At 42.2% G+C, this 17,860-nt stretch overlaps 1 protein-coding gene across 4 annotated transcripts in view; it reads right to left on the bottom strand.

Annotated features, from left to right (window-relative positions):
- The window catches only part of TULP3 (TUB like protein 3), a 36,143-nt gene extending 18,853 nt beyond the window's left edge, over positions 1-17,290 (bottom strand). For 2 of the 4 annotated variants that reach the window (XM_031444303.2, XM_031444305.2), the window contains exons 1-3: positions 17,198-17,289; positions 5,638-5,766; positions 141-192 (exon numbers count right to left, since the gene is read on the bottom strand). In XM_031444303.2, coding sequence (XP_031300163.2) covers positions 141-192; positions 5,638-5,766; positions 17,198-17,238 — 222 coding nt within the window. In that variant the 5' untranslated portion in view covers positions 17,239-17,289. Of the gene's footprint in view, positions 1-140; positions 193-5,637; positions 5,767-17,197 lie in introns of all 4 variants that reach the window. The other 2 variants (XM_031444306.2, XM_064478933.1) reach the window with 2 other exon arrangements.
- Between the last annotated feature and the right edge of the window lie 570 nt (positions 17,291-17,860).

The raw sequence follows: 17,860 nt of genomic DNA, 5'->3' as shown, positions 1-17,860 counted from the left end.
AACTCCAGACACTGCTTACTGCCTCACGCCAGAGCCTTCTCCTTCTCGTCCTGCCCCTGACTCGGCCAAGGCTTCACAGGCAAGACCACCAGCCTCAGGGACAGCACAGCTGCCCACTTCTTTCGGAGGAGACTGCTCACCTGATTATCTAGTTTCAGCTGCCGAAGCTTCATGGTCTCATCCTCAAAGGCACTGTTTAGAAAATAAGAAAAGACAGCATGTAAAGAGGAAATCCTTTCAAACTATGTCAATCTCAGCTTTTCCATGCATCTATCCTTTGGGCTGTTTGGAACCAATTAATTCTGCCCTGGGGGAAGCATCAGTTTCTAGATGGGGACCTGCCATCCTAACACCACACTTATTCCACAGAGGACCTGAGGCTGAAATACCCAAAAAAGAAAAAGATGTAGAACACAGGTCCCCATGCACGCAGGGGTTTTCTTTCTATTTAAAATCACATACTGAGTACTCACTATATCTCAGACACAGTGATAAATATTTCAAATGTACTATTTTATTTATTCTTCAAAACAACGCTATGAATTAGGTACTATTCTTTTTCCCACTTTGAAGATGAAGAAACAGACCTGGAGAGCCGTACATAAGGTTAAACAGCAGAAACAGACCTTCATACCTCTTCCAGAGTCTGAATTTCAACTAAAAATAAAATATATTTTACTTCTCTTTTGGAGCAAATTCTGGGAGAGAGAAAACTAGACAGCGTATTGCACCCTACTGTGGCCACTGATTTCCTTAAGATTTAGCAAGTCATTTAACTTACTCTTCAAGTTTGCCATTAATAAAACATTATGCCAGTCATCATAGGAGACTCTAAGTGTGGATGAACAGACAAGATTTAATACCATTAGGAGACAGATTCACTTGATGGAAGAAATCAACAACAAAAATGGAACCAAATTACTGTCTTCAACTGATAAACCAAACCCTTCTGAATGCTTTTAAACCATCTGAAGCGTTTTATATTTCTGACAATTTCCTAATTTAAGATTTCGTGATTCTCAGCATTTTTAGAAAGAATGAAGTACAAAACAAGGCAGAAGTGGTTTCCAATTATTTGTATTATAAATTTTTACTAGGAGTATATTGCCAGAAAGAAACTACAAATACAAGGCCTTATTTAAGAAGACAAACTCCACAGCTACAGAGAAGCATTGCTTTTTCTGCACTTGGGGTGAACACATCAAAAGCATCTTTCTATGGTTTAATGGCTGACCACGACATTTCTACATTTTGGGCAGTTTTATGCATTTTTATAACGCATAGCAACTTGGAATTTGTACACTATTCCAAGACTCTTCCTGCCTGCGCGAACCTGGAAGCACGTCTCATAACCCCTTAGACACAGACGCAGAAGCATATCCTGAGTCTGACAGTGCCCTCTATTAATTCTTTATAAACTTTATGTTTAAAAATAACAACAGCGAGTGTTAAATAAATCATCTCGTTTTTTCCCTAGCTCCAAAGAGGGACAAAAAGACGAACAGCAATGTCAGACGTGTTAAACCTTTCACCTTGACTCTGTGGCCCTCATCTGGGTGTGCAAATTAGTGACTGTTTAGGGCTGGGGAATGGAGTTGAGGGATGATAGCTACAAGGTATAAAGTAGCTTTGAGATGATGAAAATGTCCTAAAAATTGATCGTGGTGACGGCTGCACATCTTTGTAAATGTACCAATAAGCAAAACAAGCGTGCATACTTTAAATGGGTGAACTGCATGATGTATGAGCCATATCTCATAAAGCTGTCATTAAAAACGGAATCCACGAATCCATACTGATTCTAAATAAGTAAATACACAAAGAAATAAAAGTCACAACAAAGATTATCTTTACAGAATAATGCCAGCTAAATAAATACAGAATGAATGATGAAACAGAACATCACCATTTTATAACTACCAGATTAATAACTGACTTTTGCAAGAGATGCTGATAGATAATCACTGAGTGAAATAGGATATTCAGCACAATCTCAAGTATCTCCCCACATATTATATTAATTACAAAGAGGAAAAGGTAACTTGACAGTGAAGAAACCTGGCAGACGTCGCCTTAACCAAGTGACAGGCCACAGCAGCCACGGAAGGAGAGCCGACAGCAGGCTCCCCCGGCGTAAGGCCCTGGGGGAGCATGACACGATGTATGTGGTGGTCTGGCCGACAGCATGTAGCCTGCATCTATTCAGGGGGAAATTCTGCAGGTCAGCTGTCCGGACTCTCCAAAAACATCAATATCAAGAAAGACCCTCCCCCCCAAAAAGGCTGGAGAACTGTTCTAGGTTAAAATAGAAGAAATTTAAGAGATTTCTGGAAACCAAACATGGCACATAATCATTGAATTCTGAACCAAAACATACACACAGTAAAGACTATCCCAGGTGCACTGAGATGTGCCCAGGAGCTCCAGCTGAGAGAACTAAGGCAAGGGTCCCGCGCGAGGTAACAGCACTGTGGTCACGCAGGAGGGTGCCCTTCCGGGGGGCGTGGGGTAGACACAGTGCGAGACTGGGGACAGGCAGTAAGCATGGGGGAGCCACTCTTCTCTGCGTATCCATGAGTCCATAATGATTACAAATAAATGAATGAATGAATGAATGAATGAGGAAGAAAGGACAGCTCTTCCTTTCAGGAAAAAAAAAATCCAATGAATAAAGATAGAAAGAATAACAGAAACAGAAAATCACCATTAGGAAATACCGCAGTAATAACTGTTGCAAGCGAGAACCATCAAAGGACTCTAAAACTGGCAGGTCAAAGTGTGCTGAGAACATGCACCGTCTCAGATTATCTGCCCACAGGATAGCACTGACTACAACGGGAAAACAGCCACTTCACGGTGGAGAAGCCTGGGAAACAGCGCCCTGACTGCATGATCGAGGCTGGCATCACCAGTCACAAGACTCAGTAGCACCGTGTTCCTCCGGAAATGAGAAGGCCTGGAAGCCCTGGCACCACACCTGTGGATTCTGGCCCAAAATGCATGATCTGGATTTAACTGTGGTGAAACACCAGACAAACGCACAGTGAGGGACAGTCTGCAAAATAACTGGCCAGTATTCTTCCACAGTGTCAAGGCCAGGAGAGCCAAAGACAGATTAAGAAATTGTAGGTTGGGGAAGACTACAGAGACTTGAAAACTGCGTGTGCTACAGGATCCTGGATTTGGATCCTGGACGAGAAGAGGGACATTAGTGGGAAAACGGGCAAAATTCAAACCAGGCCTGTGGATTAGTTAACAGTCCTGAACCAGTATTAACTTGCTGTTTAGACAACCGTACTACGCTTATGTAAGATATTAACACTGGGCAAAGCTTGGTGAAGGCCAGACAGAAGTCCTCTTAAATTCCTGACAACTTCTCTAACAAAAAAGATGTTCTAAGAGAGATACTAAAAGCACTGTTAACAAGCGATGAATCCAGGTGGACTTCTCTCGCAACTTTCTGGCAAATTCACATTTTTGCAACATAAGAAATTCGAGGAAAAAAGAAAGCAGACATTTTGCTAAATATCTATTTCACAGACACGGACTGAGTATTCTTAAAAATCTACATGCCCTTTATTCTAGCACCTAAATTACACACACAGTATTTCTAAGGAATGGAGATGATATGAAACAATAAAGAAATTTGCCCAAGATCAAATACCTGAGAAATGTAGGGCCCACTTCAAAGCATTACTCACTTGACTGCTGGCCTGGAGCTGTACCTAACAGACCACGCTGCCAAATAATTTAAATTGATACATTTAATAATGTATCAATGACCTGCTAGATTCCATGATTATTCTACATTTTCAACAGTCCTGTCAAGTTCTATCAGCCTGCAAAAAAAAAAAAGGATATATTTTTCTAGCTGCCATAACACAGAAACCACTGCTGCTGTGCAGTCAGGGATGCTCTCCGCTGCACCCTGCTCGGGGCCAGACGGCGAGGGTGCTGCCATCAGCACTGGGCTGCAGTTCCGCCGGAGATGCAGGAGGCTACGCAGGCTCCTTCCATGGAACCAGAGGGAGCAAACGCCAGCCTCGCGAGAGACGTAGTAGGACAGGACTTGAAAAATGCAGGCTGTGAGCAGCCCGTGGCTCTCCTAATAGTAATCTGAGGGAACGCTTCCTTTTCTGACTATAATACTGCTTCACAACATGACAAATGGGACTCTTCAGTCTCAGAAATCAGTTATAGTTAAGAAACAAAGGAGAAGGAAAGGCTTACCCTATTTTATGAAATGAATTCAATAAATGTCAATGTGGATTGATGAAGAGGACAACTTAGAAGGCAACTCACTCATTTTAGTTAGAGGACCTCATAATTCTACAGCTTTAGTAATTAGCTGCCTCCTTGAAGTTATAATAAATACAATTTATAAAAATTTGGTTCAACTCACCCTATCAGAAATAAATGCACTATATGTAACAAAGAATTACTGGAAAGATGTTATTACAGGAAAGATGAAGGAAAAAAGAAGGTTTACCTCAAGACAACAGCTATAAAAATAATGGAATCTTTTATTTGTCAATCTAGTCAGTTATTCATGCTTGAGATTTAACTGCCACCTTCTGGAAGAAAACCTGTAGGTTTGATTATGACTTTCAGATTCACATACTTAAAAAAGTCAATAAAAATCAACAAACCAGACTTCGAAACAAAAAGCTTTCGTTCTGCAAAAGACATTGTTATTAAAATTAAAAGGCAAGCCACAGACTAGGAAAAAATATTTGCAAATACATATCCCAATGGAAAACTTAACTGAAAGAACTCTTCCTTATCTATTACTAAGAATACAACCCAATTTAAAATTGGACGAAAGATTTCAACAATCATTCCACAGAAGAAGGTACACAAACAGCTGGTAAGCCCCTGCCCAGACCTCAGCATGACAGTCATAAACTTGCTCCTGTACCCTCGGCCTCTCCATCTCTAGCGGCTTCTTCCTTCAGCTCGCAATCATTCTAAAAAACATACCTTCCTAGACCTTTTCTATTTATAAAGCTGCGAACTGACCTCCACTTCCCACCATCACTGAATACATCAAGGATAATCAGTGCTCACCGGCACCATTTCAACTACATCTCCCTTCTCACTGCTATTTGGCTTTACCACCTTATCACAATGAAATACTCAATAAAGACCTCTGATCACCAAAAACCCTGCTTATTTTCATTCTTCGCTCCTGCTTGACGTTTCTGAAGAAAGTGACAAGAATAACCACTAGCTCCTTATTGAAACGCTCTCCTCCTGTTTTCCTGAAAACTCCTTGGTTCCACTCTTAACTACCACTCATCCTTTCATTACATTCACTCCGGGAACACCAAGCACATCCTACACGTGAGCACACCATTGGGCCCCAAGGATACAGACAGTAAGGAGGAGTTAGCCTCTGCCCCCACAGGCGGGCTTACACTCCTTCCCCTCCCCTCCCCTCCCCGCTCAGCACCGCGGCAGTCAGGACGAGCGCGCATCTACAGGCCTCTGCTGTGTCATCTGAGCACCCTGCCTGTGCAGTGGGGTCCCACTTAGCAAGAGAGCAAACTCCTAACGTACACATGGTCAACCTCAAAACACCATGCTGACTGCAAACAGCCGTACACAAAGGAGTACACACTGTGCGGTTTCACTTACATTAAGTTCAAGGACAGGCAAAAGCAATCCATGGTGACAGAAGTCAGAGCAGTGTTTACTTTTGGAGAGGAGGGATTTAACCGGAAACTGGCACAAGGTAACCTTCTGAGTGATGGAAATGTTCCGTATCTATAACATCGGAATAGATACAAATGTAAAATCCTCACTGAGCTGCACATTTAAAATCTGTGTATTATACCACATATAAATTACACCTCAATAATAAATGAATAAATAAACAAACGTTAAAATTTTACATCTCAGTTTCAAGGTGTTTTTCCCAGAGATAGATTCCCAGAAACAGGATTGCTGGTTATTAGGGTGACCTTAAATCTTTTCTGGAGCAAGACTGGCCAAAGGGTACAGTGTTACTGCCACACAGGTTTTCCAAACAAACTACATCAGTTCACATCCCGCCAGCAGTGCAGTGCTGACCAGACGTAAGGTGAAAATTACCTTTCTTGGCAGTCCGCACTTAGGTAGCTTGTTCAAGGGTGTAAAAATGTAATGTCCAAAGTCTCTCTCTTGATCATTTAAATCCCTTGTTTGTTTGACACACTGCACATACCATCCTTCAAATAAATTCTTAGTTTAGTTACCCTTTGATCGTATCTATTGTAACACCAAAGATATTTTAACTTTATCTTTAAAAATATTTAAAAATATATTTAACCATCTTGTCTTCTCTAAATCTACCACAAGTTTCTTCACATTTTCCTTAAAATAAAAGTTCAAAAACTTTCCATAACGTTAACATGAACCCAACCAACGCCAGGTAAAACAAAAGCCTAGCATCCACCACCAAAACACAACAGTAACAGCCCTGTGCCATGGAGTGAAGGGAAAGAGAAAGGGTCCATTATTTGCTGGGGAGAGTGCTGAGGTTTTACACACACAAATTTTATTTACTCTTAATGTGAACCTTGTGAGGTTGGTGATGTTCCCTTCATTTTACTGTTGAAAAAGTGTGGCCCAGGAGAGGAAGCAACTCACTGAGCCAAGCTTAAGGTTATCTGAACTGGAAAAAACAAAAGTGAATTTGTGCAAATACGTCTCACACCATAGTCCATGTTCCTTCCCTTTGTGTCATCCTTCTTCCCCAAAGTAACAGGTATACATTAACAAAATGAAGGAAAAATCCAACATGGTCATCTTAACTGACGCAGAAAAAGCATCTGACAAAATCCAATACCCTTTCCTGATAAAAACGCACAACAGAGGAATAGAAGGAAACTGTCCCCATGTAATAAAAGCCACGTATGGAAAACCAACAGCAAACACCATATTCAATGGTGAAAAAAAGAAAGCATTTCCTCTCAGAGCAGGAGCAAGACAAGGAAGTCCGCTGTCACCACTTCTTTTCCACACAGTGCTGGAAGTTCCAGCCACGGCAATTAAGCAAGAAAAATATCTAAATGCATCCAAGTTAGAAAGGAAGAAGTAAAATTATCTCTGTTTGCAGATTATATCAGCTTGTATGTAGAACACCCTAAAGACTCATACAAAAAAGCTGTTAGACCTAATAAAAGAATTTAGCGGTGCAGAAGGATACAAAGTCGTCAACAACAACAAAATCAGCTGCATTTCGACACACAATGAACAATCTGAAAAAGAATTAAAAGAACGACTCCACTTACAGTAACATCAAAAAGAATAAAATACTTAGGAACTAATTAATCCAAGGAGATGAAAGACTTGTACAAAGAAAACTACAAAACACTGCTGAAAGAAATGAAAGAAGACATAAATAAACGAAGTCATCTCACAGTCACAGATTGGAAGACTTGATATTTCTCAATGATGCTTTTTTGCAAAAAGAGAAAAACCCATCCTAAAATTCACATGAAATCTCCAAGAACCTTGAAGAACCAAAACAATCCTGAAAACCAACAAAACTGGAGGACTCACATTTTCTGATTTCAAAAATTACTACAAAGGTACAGTAATCAAAACAGTGTGATGCTGGCATAAAAACAGACATACAGACCAATGGCATAAAACAGAGTCCAGAATAAACCCCTGCATACAGGGACAAGTGATTTTTGACAAGGGTGCCAAGACCACTCAGGGAAAGGACAGTCTTTACAACAAATCGTGCTGGGAAAACTGGATCTCCACATGCCAAAGGGTAACGCTGGACCCTCACCCTACACCATATACAGGCATACCTCATTTTATTGTGATTTTTACAAATTGAAGGTTTGTGACCAGGTCAGATGATGATTAGCATTTTTTTAGCATAAAGTACTTTTTAATTAAGGTATATACATTGTTTTTTAAACACAATGCTACTGCACACTAAACAGACTACAGTATAGTATAAACATAACCTTCATACGCACTGAGGAACCAACAATTCATGTGACTCACGTTAAAATATTTGCTTTATTACAGTGGTCTGGAACCAAACCTGCAATCTCCAAGGTATGCCTCTATAAAAATTAACTCAAAATGGATCAAGGACTTAAGAATAAGACCTAAAACAATAAAACCCTTAGAAGAAAACATAAGACAAAAGCTTCATGACACTGGATTCACCAATGATTTCTTGGCTGTGACACCAGAGGCACAGGTAACAAAAGAAAAAAATAGACAAAATGGATTCAAGAAAATTTAAAAATTCTGCACATCAAAAGAAACTGCAGAGTAAAATGCAACCCACAGAACAGGAGAAAATATTTTCAAATCATGTATCTGGTAAGGGATTAATATCCAGAAGATACAGGGAACTCTGCAACAAACAACAAACAATCTGCAACTCAATGACAAAAAGCAAAAACAAGCAATCCAATTCAAAAATGAGAAAGGACTTGAACAAACATTTCTCCAAAGAAGATACAGGAATAGCCAAAACGCACATGAGAAGATGTTCAACATCACTAATCAACAGGGAAATGCAAATCACAACTACAATGAGATACCTCCTTACACTCATTAGAACGGCTACTACCAAAAAAAAAAAACAACCGAAAACTGGAAAACAGCAAGTATTGACAAGGACGTAGAGAAACGGAAACCCTTATATACCTGTGGGAATGTAAAATGGTACAGCTGCTGCGGAAAACAGTATTTCTCAAAAAATTAAGAACAGAATTACCATACGACACAGCAACTCCACCTCCTGGCGTACACCCGAAAGAACTGAGAGCAGGCTCTGGAAGAGACACGCATACACCCACATTCACAGCAGCCTCATGCACAGCAGTTAAAGAGTGGAAGCAGTCCCGGTGTCCACCAACAAATGTAATGGATAGTCAAACTGTGGTATACAAACAATGGAATATTGTTTCAGCCTTAGAAAGGAAGGAAATTCTGCATCATGCTACAACATCAATGAAACTTGAGGACATTATGCTAAGGGAAATAAGCCAGTCACAAAAAGAGAAATACTGTATGATTCCACTTACATGAGGTACTTAGAATAATCAAAATCATAGACAGAAACTATAATGACGGTTGCTAGAGGCTGGAGGGAGAAGAGAATGAAAGTTATTTAGTAAGAATAGAATTTCAATTTTACAGGATGAAAAAGAGTTATAAGGATGGATGGTGGTGATGGCTGCACAACAATGCATCTTTAATAACCACTGAATGGCAAACTTAAAAATGATTAAGATGATAAGTTTAATGTTATGTGTATTTTAACACAATGTTAAAGAACTAAACATAAAAAGTTTGAGAAAATAAAGGCTAAGATCTTTATAATACGAACTATGGAAAAATGTTTCAGTGTAAGACACAAAGCCGAGAAATCACCAAGAAAAAGAGGAACAAATTTTATTACAAAAAATTTTAAATCTGTACATTAAAAATTAATACATGAAATAAAAGCCAAGTGACCACTGAGAGAGGAAAGTCACAGGCATAACCAGCAGCTCTTTACAGTGTAACTGTTCTCATTTTTAATAATACCACGCTGCCTACTGATTCGAGTCACGCTCCACTAAAAACACAGTGACTCCACAGCCCAGATTTTCCAAAATAATCCTGACACTTTTCCACACTTCATATTGATAGGAACTGCAAATCATTCATCTGAAAGGGACTTGCATCCAGAACAGAGTAATCTTACACCTAAGTAATAAAAAGACAAATAGCCCAATTAAAAATGGGCAAAATTAATGAACAGATGTTTCTCTAAAGATACAGGAGTGACCAATAAACATAAAAAATGCTTCACATTATTCATAATCACACACAAATCAAAACCACAGTGGAATGCTGTTTCATACCCACTAGGACAGCCGTAATTACAGAGAGAGGGGCGACGGGTGGGGCTCAGCGGTAAAGCACGTGCTTAGCAGGCAAGAGGTCCTGTGTTCCATCCCCAGTCCCTCCATTAAAAATAATGATAAAATTAAAAAATAAATTTAAAGACAGTAACAAGTATTGGTGAGAATGTAGAGAAACTGGAACCCTCATACATTGCTGGTGGGAATCTAAAATGTTGTAGCCATTCTGGAAAACAGTTTGACAGCCCTCAAGCTGTAAAACGGAGTTACCACAAGACCCAACAACTCCACATGGACGTATATGAAAGAGAAGTGAAAATATATGTTCACACACAGACTTGACATGAACGTTCACAGCAGCATCGTTCATAATAGCCAAAAAGTGGAAACAACTCAAATGTCCATCAATAAATGAATGGATAAACAAAATGTGGTAAAGCCACACAAGAGACTACCCAGCAGTGAGAAGGAATGAAGCACTGATATGTGCCACATACAACATGAACGAACCTCAAAAACATTCTGTCAGTCACAAAATACCACGTATCATATAATTCCACTTACATGAAGTGTCCAGAACAGGCAAGTCTATAGAGGCAGAAAGCAGGCTGGGAGCAGGGGAGGGGGACAGGGAATGACTGTAAATGGGCAGGTTTCTTTAGTTGGGGTGGGGGTGTGACGGGAATGTTCTAAGATTAGATTTCGATGATAGTTGTAAAACTCTGCAAGTATGCTAAGAACTACTGAATTGCATACTTGAAACGGATATATTTTCTGGTATGTAAATTATATCTCAATATAGTTATTTAAATAAGGTTCAGGATATATGTTGTATTTTCAGTATATAAATATTATACGTATTTTTCTAAGTGGTGGGAGGGGGAAGATGTCTGTGCTGCCTACAGGCACAGAACTCCAGACAGATGTACACACACTGTTAACAAGTTACCTCAAAGGCCGGCTGTCAAAAAACTTCTTTTCCAAACCAGACATTTTCAAGAGTAAACGAGTATTACTAATCATAAACTTGTAAATGTAACCAGTACTTACCAGAGCCGCTGTAAATCACAGAGACAAGGACAGAGGAATGGGAGAACCCCCCATCTCCCACATGGCCTCACGTGCGTGATTTCACAGGACCAATCACCAACCACAACTTCCCTCCAACTTAACGAACATATAAATAACCTTTAAATTCTAACTATCTATTATTGGCACACTGACGTTTATGTGGATTTGTGCAGGCACTAGTTCCATCAAAGTGCCTCTAACAGCCAGAGAGTGATTTCATGGGGAAAGGAAGGAGGTATAGCCCAAAGACCACTGACGGAATACTGTATCTTAAGAATCTCAAGTTTTATCCTGAAAATTAATTTTGCATTCTATACACTATCATAACTGGCTCTATTTTAACATAAAAAACCCATTTCTCTCTTATAATAATATTCATAATGTGAATAATTATGATTGACTAGGATGAAATATTCTCATCTTGTGACTTAGCACAGGGATCTGCAAACCACAACTTATTGGTCAAATTTGGCCAACTGTCTATTTCTATATTGCTTGTGAGCTGAGAATGGTTTATTTTTAAAAGGTTAAAAAAATCAGAATATTATTATTTCATGATATGCAAAGTTGTTTCAAATTCAAATTTCAGTGTCTATAAATAAAGCCTTATTGAAACAACATGCTCTCCCATTTACTGCTCATTCATGTACGTAATCCCCGTGGAAGCTGCACAGGTGGGACAGAGACCATGTGGCCCACAAAACAGAAAATATTTAGCATTTGGCTTTTTACAGAAAAGGTTTGCTGACCCCTGGTGAAGATCAAACAAAAGGGTCAAATTCCCCACTTAGAGAAGCACAGGTGTGCGGTCAGAGTGACTCCAAACACAACAGGTGTGCGGTCAGAGTGACTCCTCAGCTATGACATGAGGATAATGACACTTAATCCATAAAGTGAGCATTAAATCATACGGTTACTGTGAGGATTAAGTGAGATTTAGCCGAGTCAGCACTTAACACGTGCAACTACTGCTATAAGAATTTTTGCTCTACATTACAACCTTTTAAATACTACAAACAAATTTATTACCTTGATCTTGTCTTCACTGACAAGACTTTAATAATTTCACCATGATATTATCACCGTTTAAAAACTTCGTCATAGCCTTTCTAATGCTAGAAACCTAAACATTTCTAAAATTATCCTTGTATTAAATCAATCTTCAGAAATCTGAATTTTTATTAATATTGAAACCTTAATACGTTGTCAAATTAGCAGGTGCACTACAGTTCCATTTAGTAAATAACTACTATGTGCCAGGAAGTACATTGAATACTTATCTATCACCTCATCTAATTCTCACAACAAACCTACAATCCCATTTTACAGAGTATCAGACTCAGAGATGAAGCTGCCTGCTCCAGGTCAGACAGCTGACAAGTGCAAGACCGAGAACTCAATCACAAATCTCACTGCACCCCCTCAGCGTGCAGAAGGGCACCACTAACCATACACACTCACGTGGTCGGCAGAAAGTCTGGAATTTCATTACTATGATACTTCAGTAAGTCTGCCAAGAATCTTTTGGTCAAAATGCCAGTTCACCGGTATTTTTAGGTAGCAGAATTTCCAAGTCAGTGAATGGATTTTGAAGAAGCCCTTGGGAGCAGCTGATCACAGTATAAAGATTGGAAAAGCGTCCTCAGATTTCATTGTGCCCGAACTGATTATGGTGTCAGGTAGCTGAGTCGATAGCTATTAGTAAAGTAATTTCCTCTAAGTCAACTGACAAATAGATTCACCTTGCCCAAATCCAAACGTCAATGTTGGAAGGCCGTACTGTCACATGCACTGAGACCCAAGAGCACATCCAGCTGGAACGAAACATTGCTTCTGGGAAAAGACACATAACGATCAAATTAGAACTGCCAGAGGAGACCCCGTAGACACCTACCCTTACTCATCTGAGGACGGCTGTGAATATTCTAGGCGCAACCGCCTTCTATGTGAACAACCACCACAATCTGGAACTAGCTTAACTGAAGCTAAGGAATGAAAATTCATTCCCGAAGAGGCCGATTCAGTAGAGGCAATCAGACAAAAGTGAGAATTGCTTGGGCAGAGAGAGGCAAGGAGAAAGGAAAGCTTGGCAACTGATCAGATGACTCATTTGGCCCCCAAGAATGCAGCGTGGAAATCGCTTTAGATGAGCACTCTCCATTTGCCTGCTCCACATGCAAAAGCAAAAAGCATTCTTTTAAGTGAGCCAAACAGAAAGGTTATTTAAATTGTCTTAACTTGATCCAGTTTAAAAACCCTTTATTCTTTACAGATTTTAAAAAAGGACATTACTCAGAATCTAAGTTCACTCCACCTTTTGCCGGGGTCTCCTTCCCTCAGGGGTTACAGTTTCTCTCCAGTAATGTTACTTATTTCTCTCTTGTGTAGGAATAAAAGTATATTCTTTTGCCCAACAACACCAGGTATTTCCACTCCCTTTCCATTGGATGACATTTGCGCTGCTAAAATGTCTGATTTCTTCACCTGCTTGCCCTAAAATTAGAATGTAAGCAGTGTCAGTTGTTATCATTTATGTGCACAAACGGCACCCAGAATATCTGCAACAGATATTCTGATAATAAGTGAGAAGAAGAGAGGAGACCAGAAGGCAAAAGCCTGGTTTTACTTCCAGATTTTAGCTTTGACTACATCATCTACCCATCCTGCAACCTTAGCTGTAGCACACCCTTTCTGAGCCTTAATTTCCCCTTCTATAAAACGAAGATAATGACACCAGCCCTGCTTTGTCTGGAGTTGTGAAGCTCAGAAAAGGTCAGGTACATGAAAGCTCTATGAACACTGCAAAGGATACACAAATGTCAGTTACTGTTACTGATCATTTTATCCTGACAGATCTTCGCTTTTTAAAAACACAGCTTGCCAACTTTGCTCAGTCAAAACACCTCTCTCTACTTTGCCTCTGGCTTACGTGACATATCAAATTGCCATAACAAAATTACACTCTATTTCAATAGGAAAACAAGTCAACCCTCTATTAAACCTGCTTCATTCTAAAGCCTAAAATCACAGGCAAACTATAAATATATCGAAGTTTCTTCCAGTAAAGCTAAAGAGCAATGATTTATTCTTCAGGAAGCTCATCTGAAAAATAACTCTTGTTTTCTTCTTACAAGCCTTATTTTCCATACATTAATTATCACAGAAAAAAATCAGAACTGTAAGTAACCAAGGTTCATATTCTGAAAATACATCTTGTCTTGTCCATGATGAAAGTAGATATGAGTTTGGATTAAGAGCGTGTGCTCTAGAGCACGATCTTGCACCTCTCCATTTTTTGATCAAAGAATAAAGATTTCCTTTGCTTCTGAAAAGAGTTTGGATTATCATATTCTACTCGAAAACTCAAAATCATCACATTTTAAGAGTGGGAAAGGAATATTAAGAGATTATGTAATACACAGAGCATCTCTGCAAGGCCCCCTTAAGAAACCTACCAGTGAACTAACTAAGTGACATGGAGACAATGAGAAAAGAAGACACACTTTTCCCTGAATATCATTCTGTACCTTTTGAAATTTGAGCCACATGCAGTTTAAAAATACATGTTGTTTCATAAATTCGGTACAAATCACTGAGGGAATCCAAAGAAACCCTAGTATTTCAGAGGAGAAAACTGAAGCCAAAGACGTAGATAGCAGCTCAAGATCGCACCGCGGGAGAGTGAAAAGGCTGGGACCAGAACTCCGGAGCCCAGTGGAAGCTTCCAGGGCTCCCCCCTCACCACAATGCCATGTGTTAAAACACAAGGGCCATCTGATAAACAAAGCATTACTATAATCCCTTTCAGAACTGTGGTCTTCCGGGGGTCTCGGTGACTGCTATGATACAACGCTAGTCATTTCTGTTTTAACAGAAGCTCTAAGGCAAAGCGACCCAGATGACAGTCCAAACTCATAACAACTGCTAAGAGAGTTAACAGGGACAGCACATCCACCACAACGTGGACAGTGTCTCTTCTCAGGCTTAAGTGGATTCAAGCTTTAACCAGGCCAGTAAAATGTCACAGTCTTACCAACAGTAAGACTGTCTGATGAGGCAGCACAGAGTTAGTAGTACAGAGAGCTTATTCCTAGTGAACTGCCTCAGAGGAAATAAAGAAAAGCAGACTAGGAAATTTTAGTTTGAAAGAAGCCCTAACAACTACACTGCTCTGGAACAAGACACTTAAGGGAATTACCAGGGCCCCTTCCAGTCCTACAGTCCTCCAACACGGACAAGCAAGGCAGCTTCAACGCTTCCTCTGAGTAATTCAGGCATAGTCTCCTCTTGGTGAGAAGAAATGTTAACTTTTTCTTTCAACGGGCACAAATGCAGGGAAAACAAAACAATAGTTTCCACAGGAAAGCATAAGAGAAGGCAGAAACGAAAACTTCCAAAAAACGTCTGCCTCTGTCTGCTTGGAACAGAATGATCTTGGAAGACAGAAAACTTACTACAGGGATTATTCTTTCCTTCCTGGGTCTCTATGTAGCCTTTGTATCTGGAGAAATGTATGCATGTTAAACGTTACTAGGCTTCTACTGTAACTTTTGATAATCGCCAAAAGTACTGTAGGCTTGTATTAGTTAACCTGAGTATTTTTAATAAGCCTGTTTGCCAACAATTAGTTCATCTGATGAAACATTTGAAAAAGAGAACATGAGAGAGAATAACAAGGTTGGCCAAGACATAACCTCCAGCCACCAAGACCCCCAGCCACCACAACCGTTTGTGTTTCTACAGAGAAATCATGGCACAGGAGAAACCCGACTAGGGCTTTCTTTGTCAACTCTGGGTCCCAAGGTCACACCACAAGGAGAAGTCTCTCTCACCACATCTTCAATCTTCTAGCAGAAACAAAAGACCAGAGAGGCTCAAGTTCCCAGGCAACCACTGTCATCTCCAGGGGACTCTACAACATAAATGCCGACCTCAGCCACGGACCTGAGAGTGCTGTTTCAAATTCCATCTCCGATTTCCACTAAATATTTCAGATACAGGAAAACATTTGAAGTCTATTTGTTGATAATATTTCTACTTTGTTGAAAATAAATCAGAACAGTCACATCATTCAAAGAAGAAGAAAAAAAATCACAGGAAGCTTCAAAGTCAGATGTTATCCTTCACACTGAAAGGCATTAATACCAAAAAGTCTGTCAATGTATTTCATCAAAAACATCACAAACACACAACATGATGCCAAAACAAAGCAAAAGACATTTATTCCACTCCTCAGCAAATGAGTTAACCGGTGACTTCCATCACAGTGCAGTTTCTACTGCACTAGGATTACCTAGGGCAGGAGAAACATTTGGTGACTCACACACTCCCCTTTGATGTAAATTTTAAAATTAAAGAGCTGGTTTCTTTGGGAAGAAAAAAAAAAGAAAAACTTTTAAATTATTCCTTTAAACTACAGGTCTGAGAGATGAAACACCATTCCGCCCCTGGTCAATTTCAACGTCAATTCCATTCTTCTTTCCAAAAATCATGACTCCTATTAAACATCTGGCAGCCATGAAGTTCACTACCTTAAATTCATTCACTTAGGATTTACTGAATGCCCATGACTGAGCAAGCATCACAGAATTCAACCAAGACCCTGAATTTTAACTTTAACTCCTCCTGGCGCCTCCCTATTTACACTTTTAAGTGTAGATTCTCCACTCGACTTGAGAAAAAAACAAAGGGCAATGAGCCAGCTTCACAGGGCGCAGCTCTCTTGTAAGTAAAAGGCGAAGAAAAAGGAAAAGGGATGTTCTCTACCCCGAGGCCTCCCGGACCGCAGCGCTTTCAAGGGTTTACAGCTGTCTCCACGCCGGCCGGCCCCGACCCCGCTCCGGCCGCACCTCGGGGGGCCGCCGGGCAGAGAGGGCGGGCGGCGCGGGCTCAGGCCGAGACCCAGCCGCGGTTCCGCCCCGCCCGCATCCGCGCTCCGCGACCCCGGGTCCGTGACCGCCCGCAGCGCCGCCGCCACAGCGGGCTCTGCTGGACCCCGGAGCGCCCCCGCGCGCGGGCCCAGAAGGGGAGGCCGCCTGCCTGACGCGTTCCGACGAGGCGGGACCGACCCCGCGGGTCCCAGCGGGACCGGACACGAGCCGGCCCTCGGCGCGGGCGCCCCCCGCCCCCACTCCGCCGCTAGGCCCGGTCCTCTCCCACCGCCCCCGCGCCCCCGGCCCAGGCCTCGCGCTCCCCTCGGCTCCCGCCCGGACCGCCATGACCCCCTTCGGCTTCTGCCCGTCGCCACCGCTCCTGACCTGTCCCCGCGGGGTCCCGGGCGGCAGCGCGACGCCTCCATCCCGCCGCTCCGAGAGCTGCTGCCGCGTCCACACCCGGGACGTTGCGGCGGGGGCCAGCCTGGCGTAGCCGCCCCGCCCCGCCCCGAAACAGCACCTCACACTGTCGCCGCCTCCCATTGGCCCGCGCGCCCGCTGCTCCGCGCCCATTGGCCGCCGCGCGCTCGTCGGTCCCCGCCTATTGGCCCATGAGCCCGTCGCTCCCCCGGAAGGTTGCTACGGGCGGAGGCGCCGCGGGAGGGTTGCTACGAGCGGGTTGCTAAGGGCGGAGCCGCCCATCCCCAGCTAACCGCGGAGCGCCTGGGCCCGCCGGCACCCTGCAGGCCCTACCCGGAGACCACCCACCGCGCTTCCTGGGGGCGCCGCCCCGGGGGACTGGCAGACCTCCGCCCACTCCCGCGCGGGCCAGCCCTCCCAACACCCAGGCCTTCCCCGAACCATCCCTGGCCCGGCCCAGCGTTTCTTCCCAACCAAATGCGTCTGCTCCCAGCCACACTGGACCCCCCACAGCCTCCCCTGGTCCAGCCCAGGGTCTTAGAGCGTCCTAGACCGGCCGCGCACATTCGCCGGACCACCTTTTCCACCTTCCTCTCTCTGCAGCCTACCGACCGTCTTCAAACTCCC

The sequence above is a fragment of the Camelus dromedarius genome, chromosome 25 (genome assembly GCF_036321535.1).
Source record: "Camelus dromedarius isolate mCamDro1 chromosome 25, mCamDro1.pat, whole genome shotgun sequence".
NCBI classification, from domain to species: Eukaryota; Metazoa; Chordata; class Mammalia; order Artiodactyla; family Camelidae; genus Camelus; species Camelus dromedarius.
This window is presented reverse-complemented; position numbering and strand designations above follow the sequence as displayed.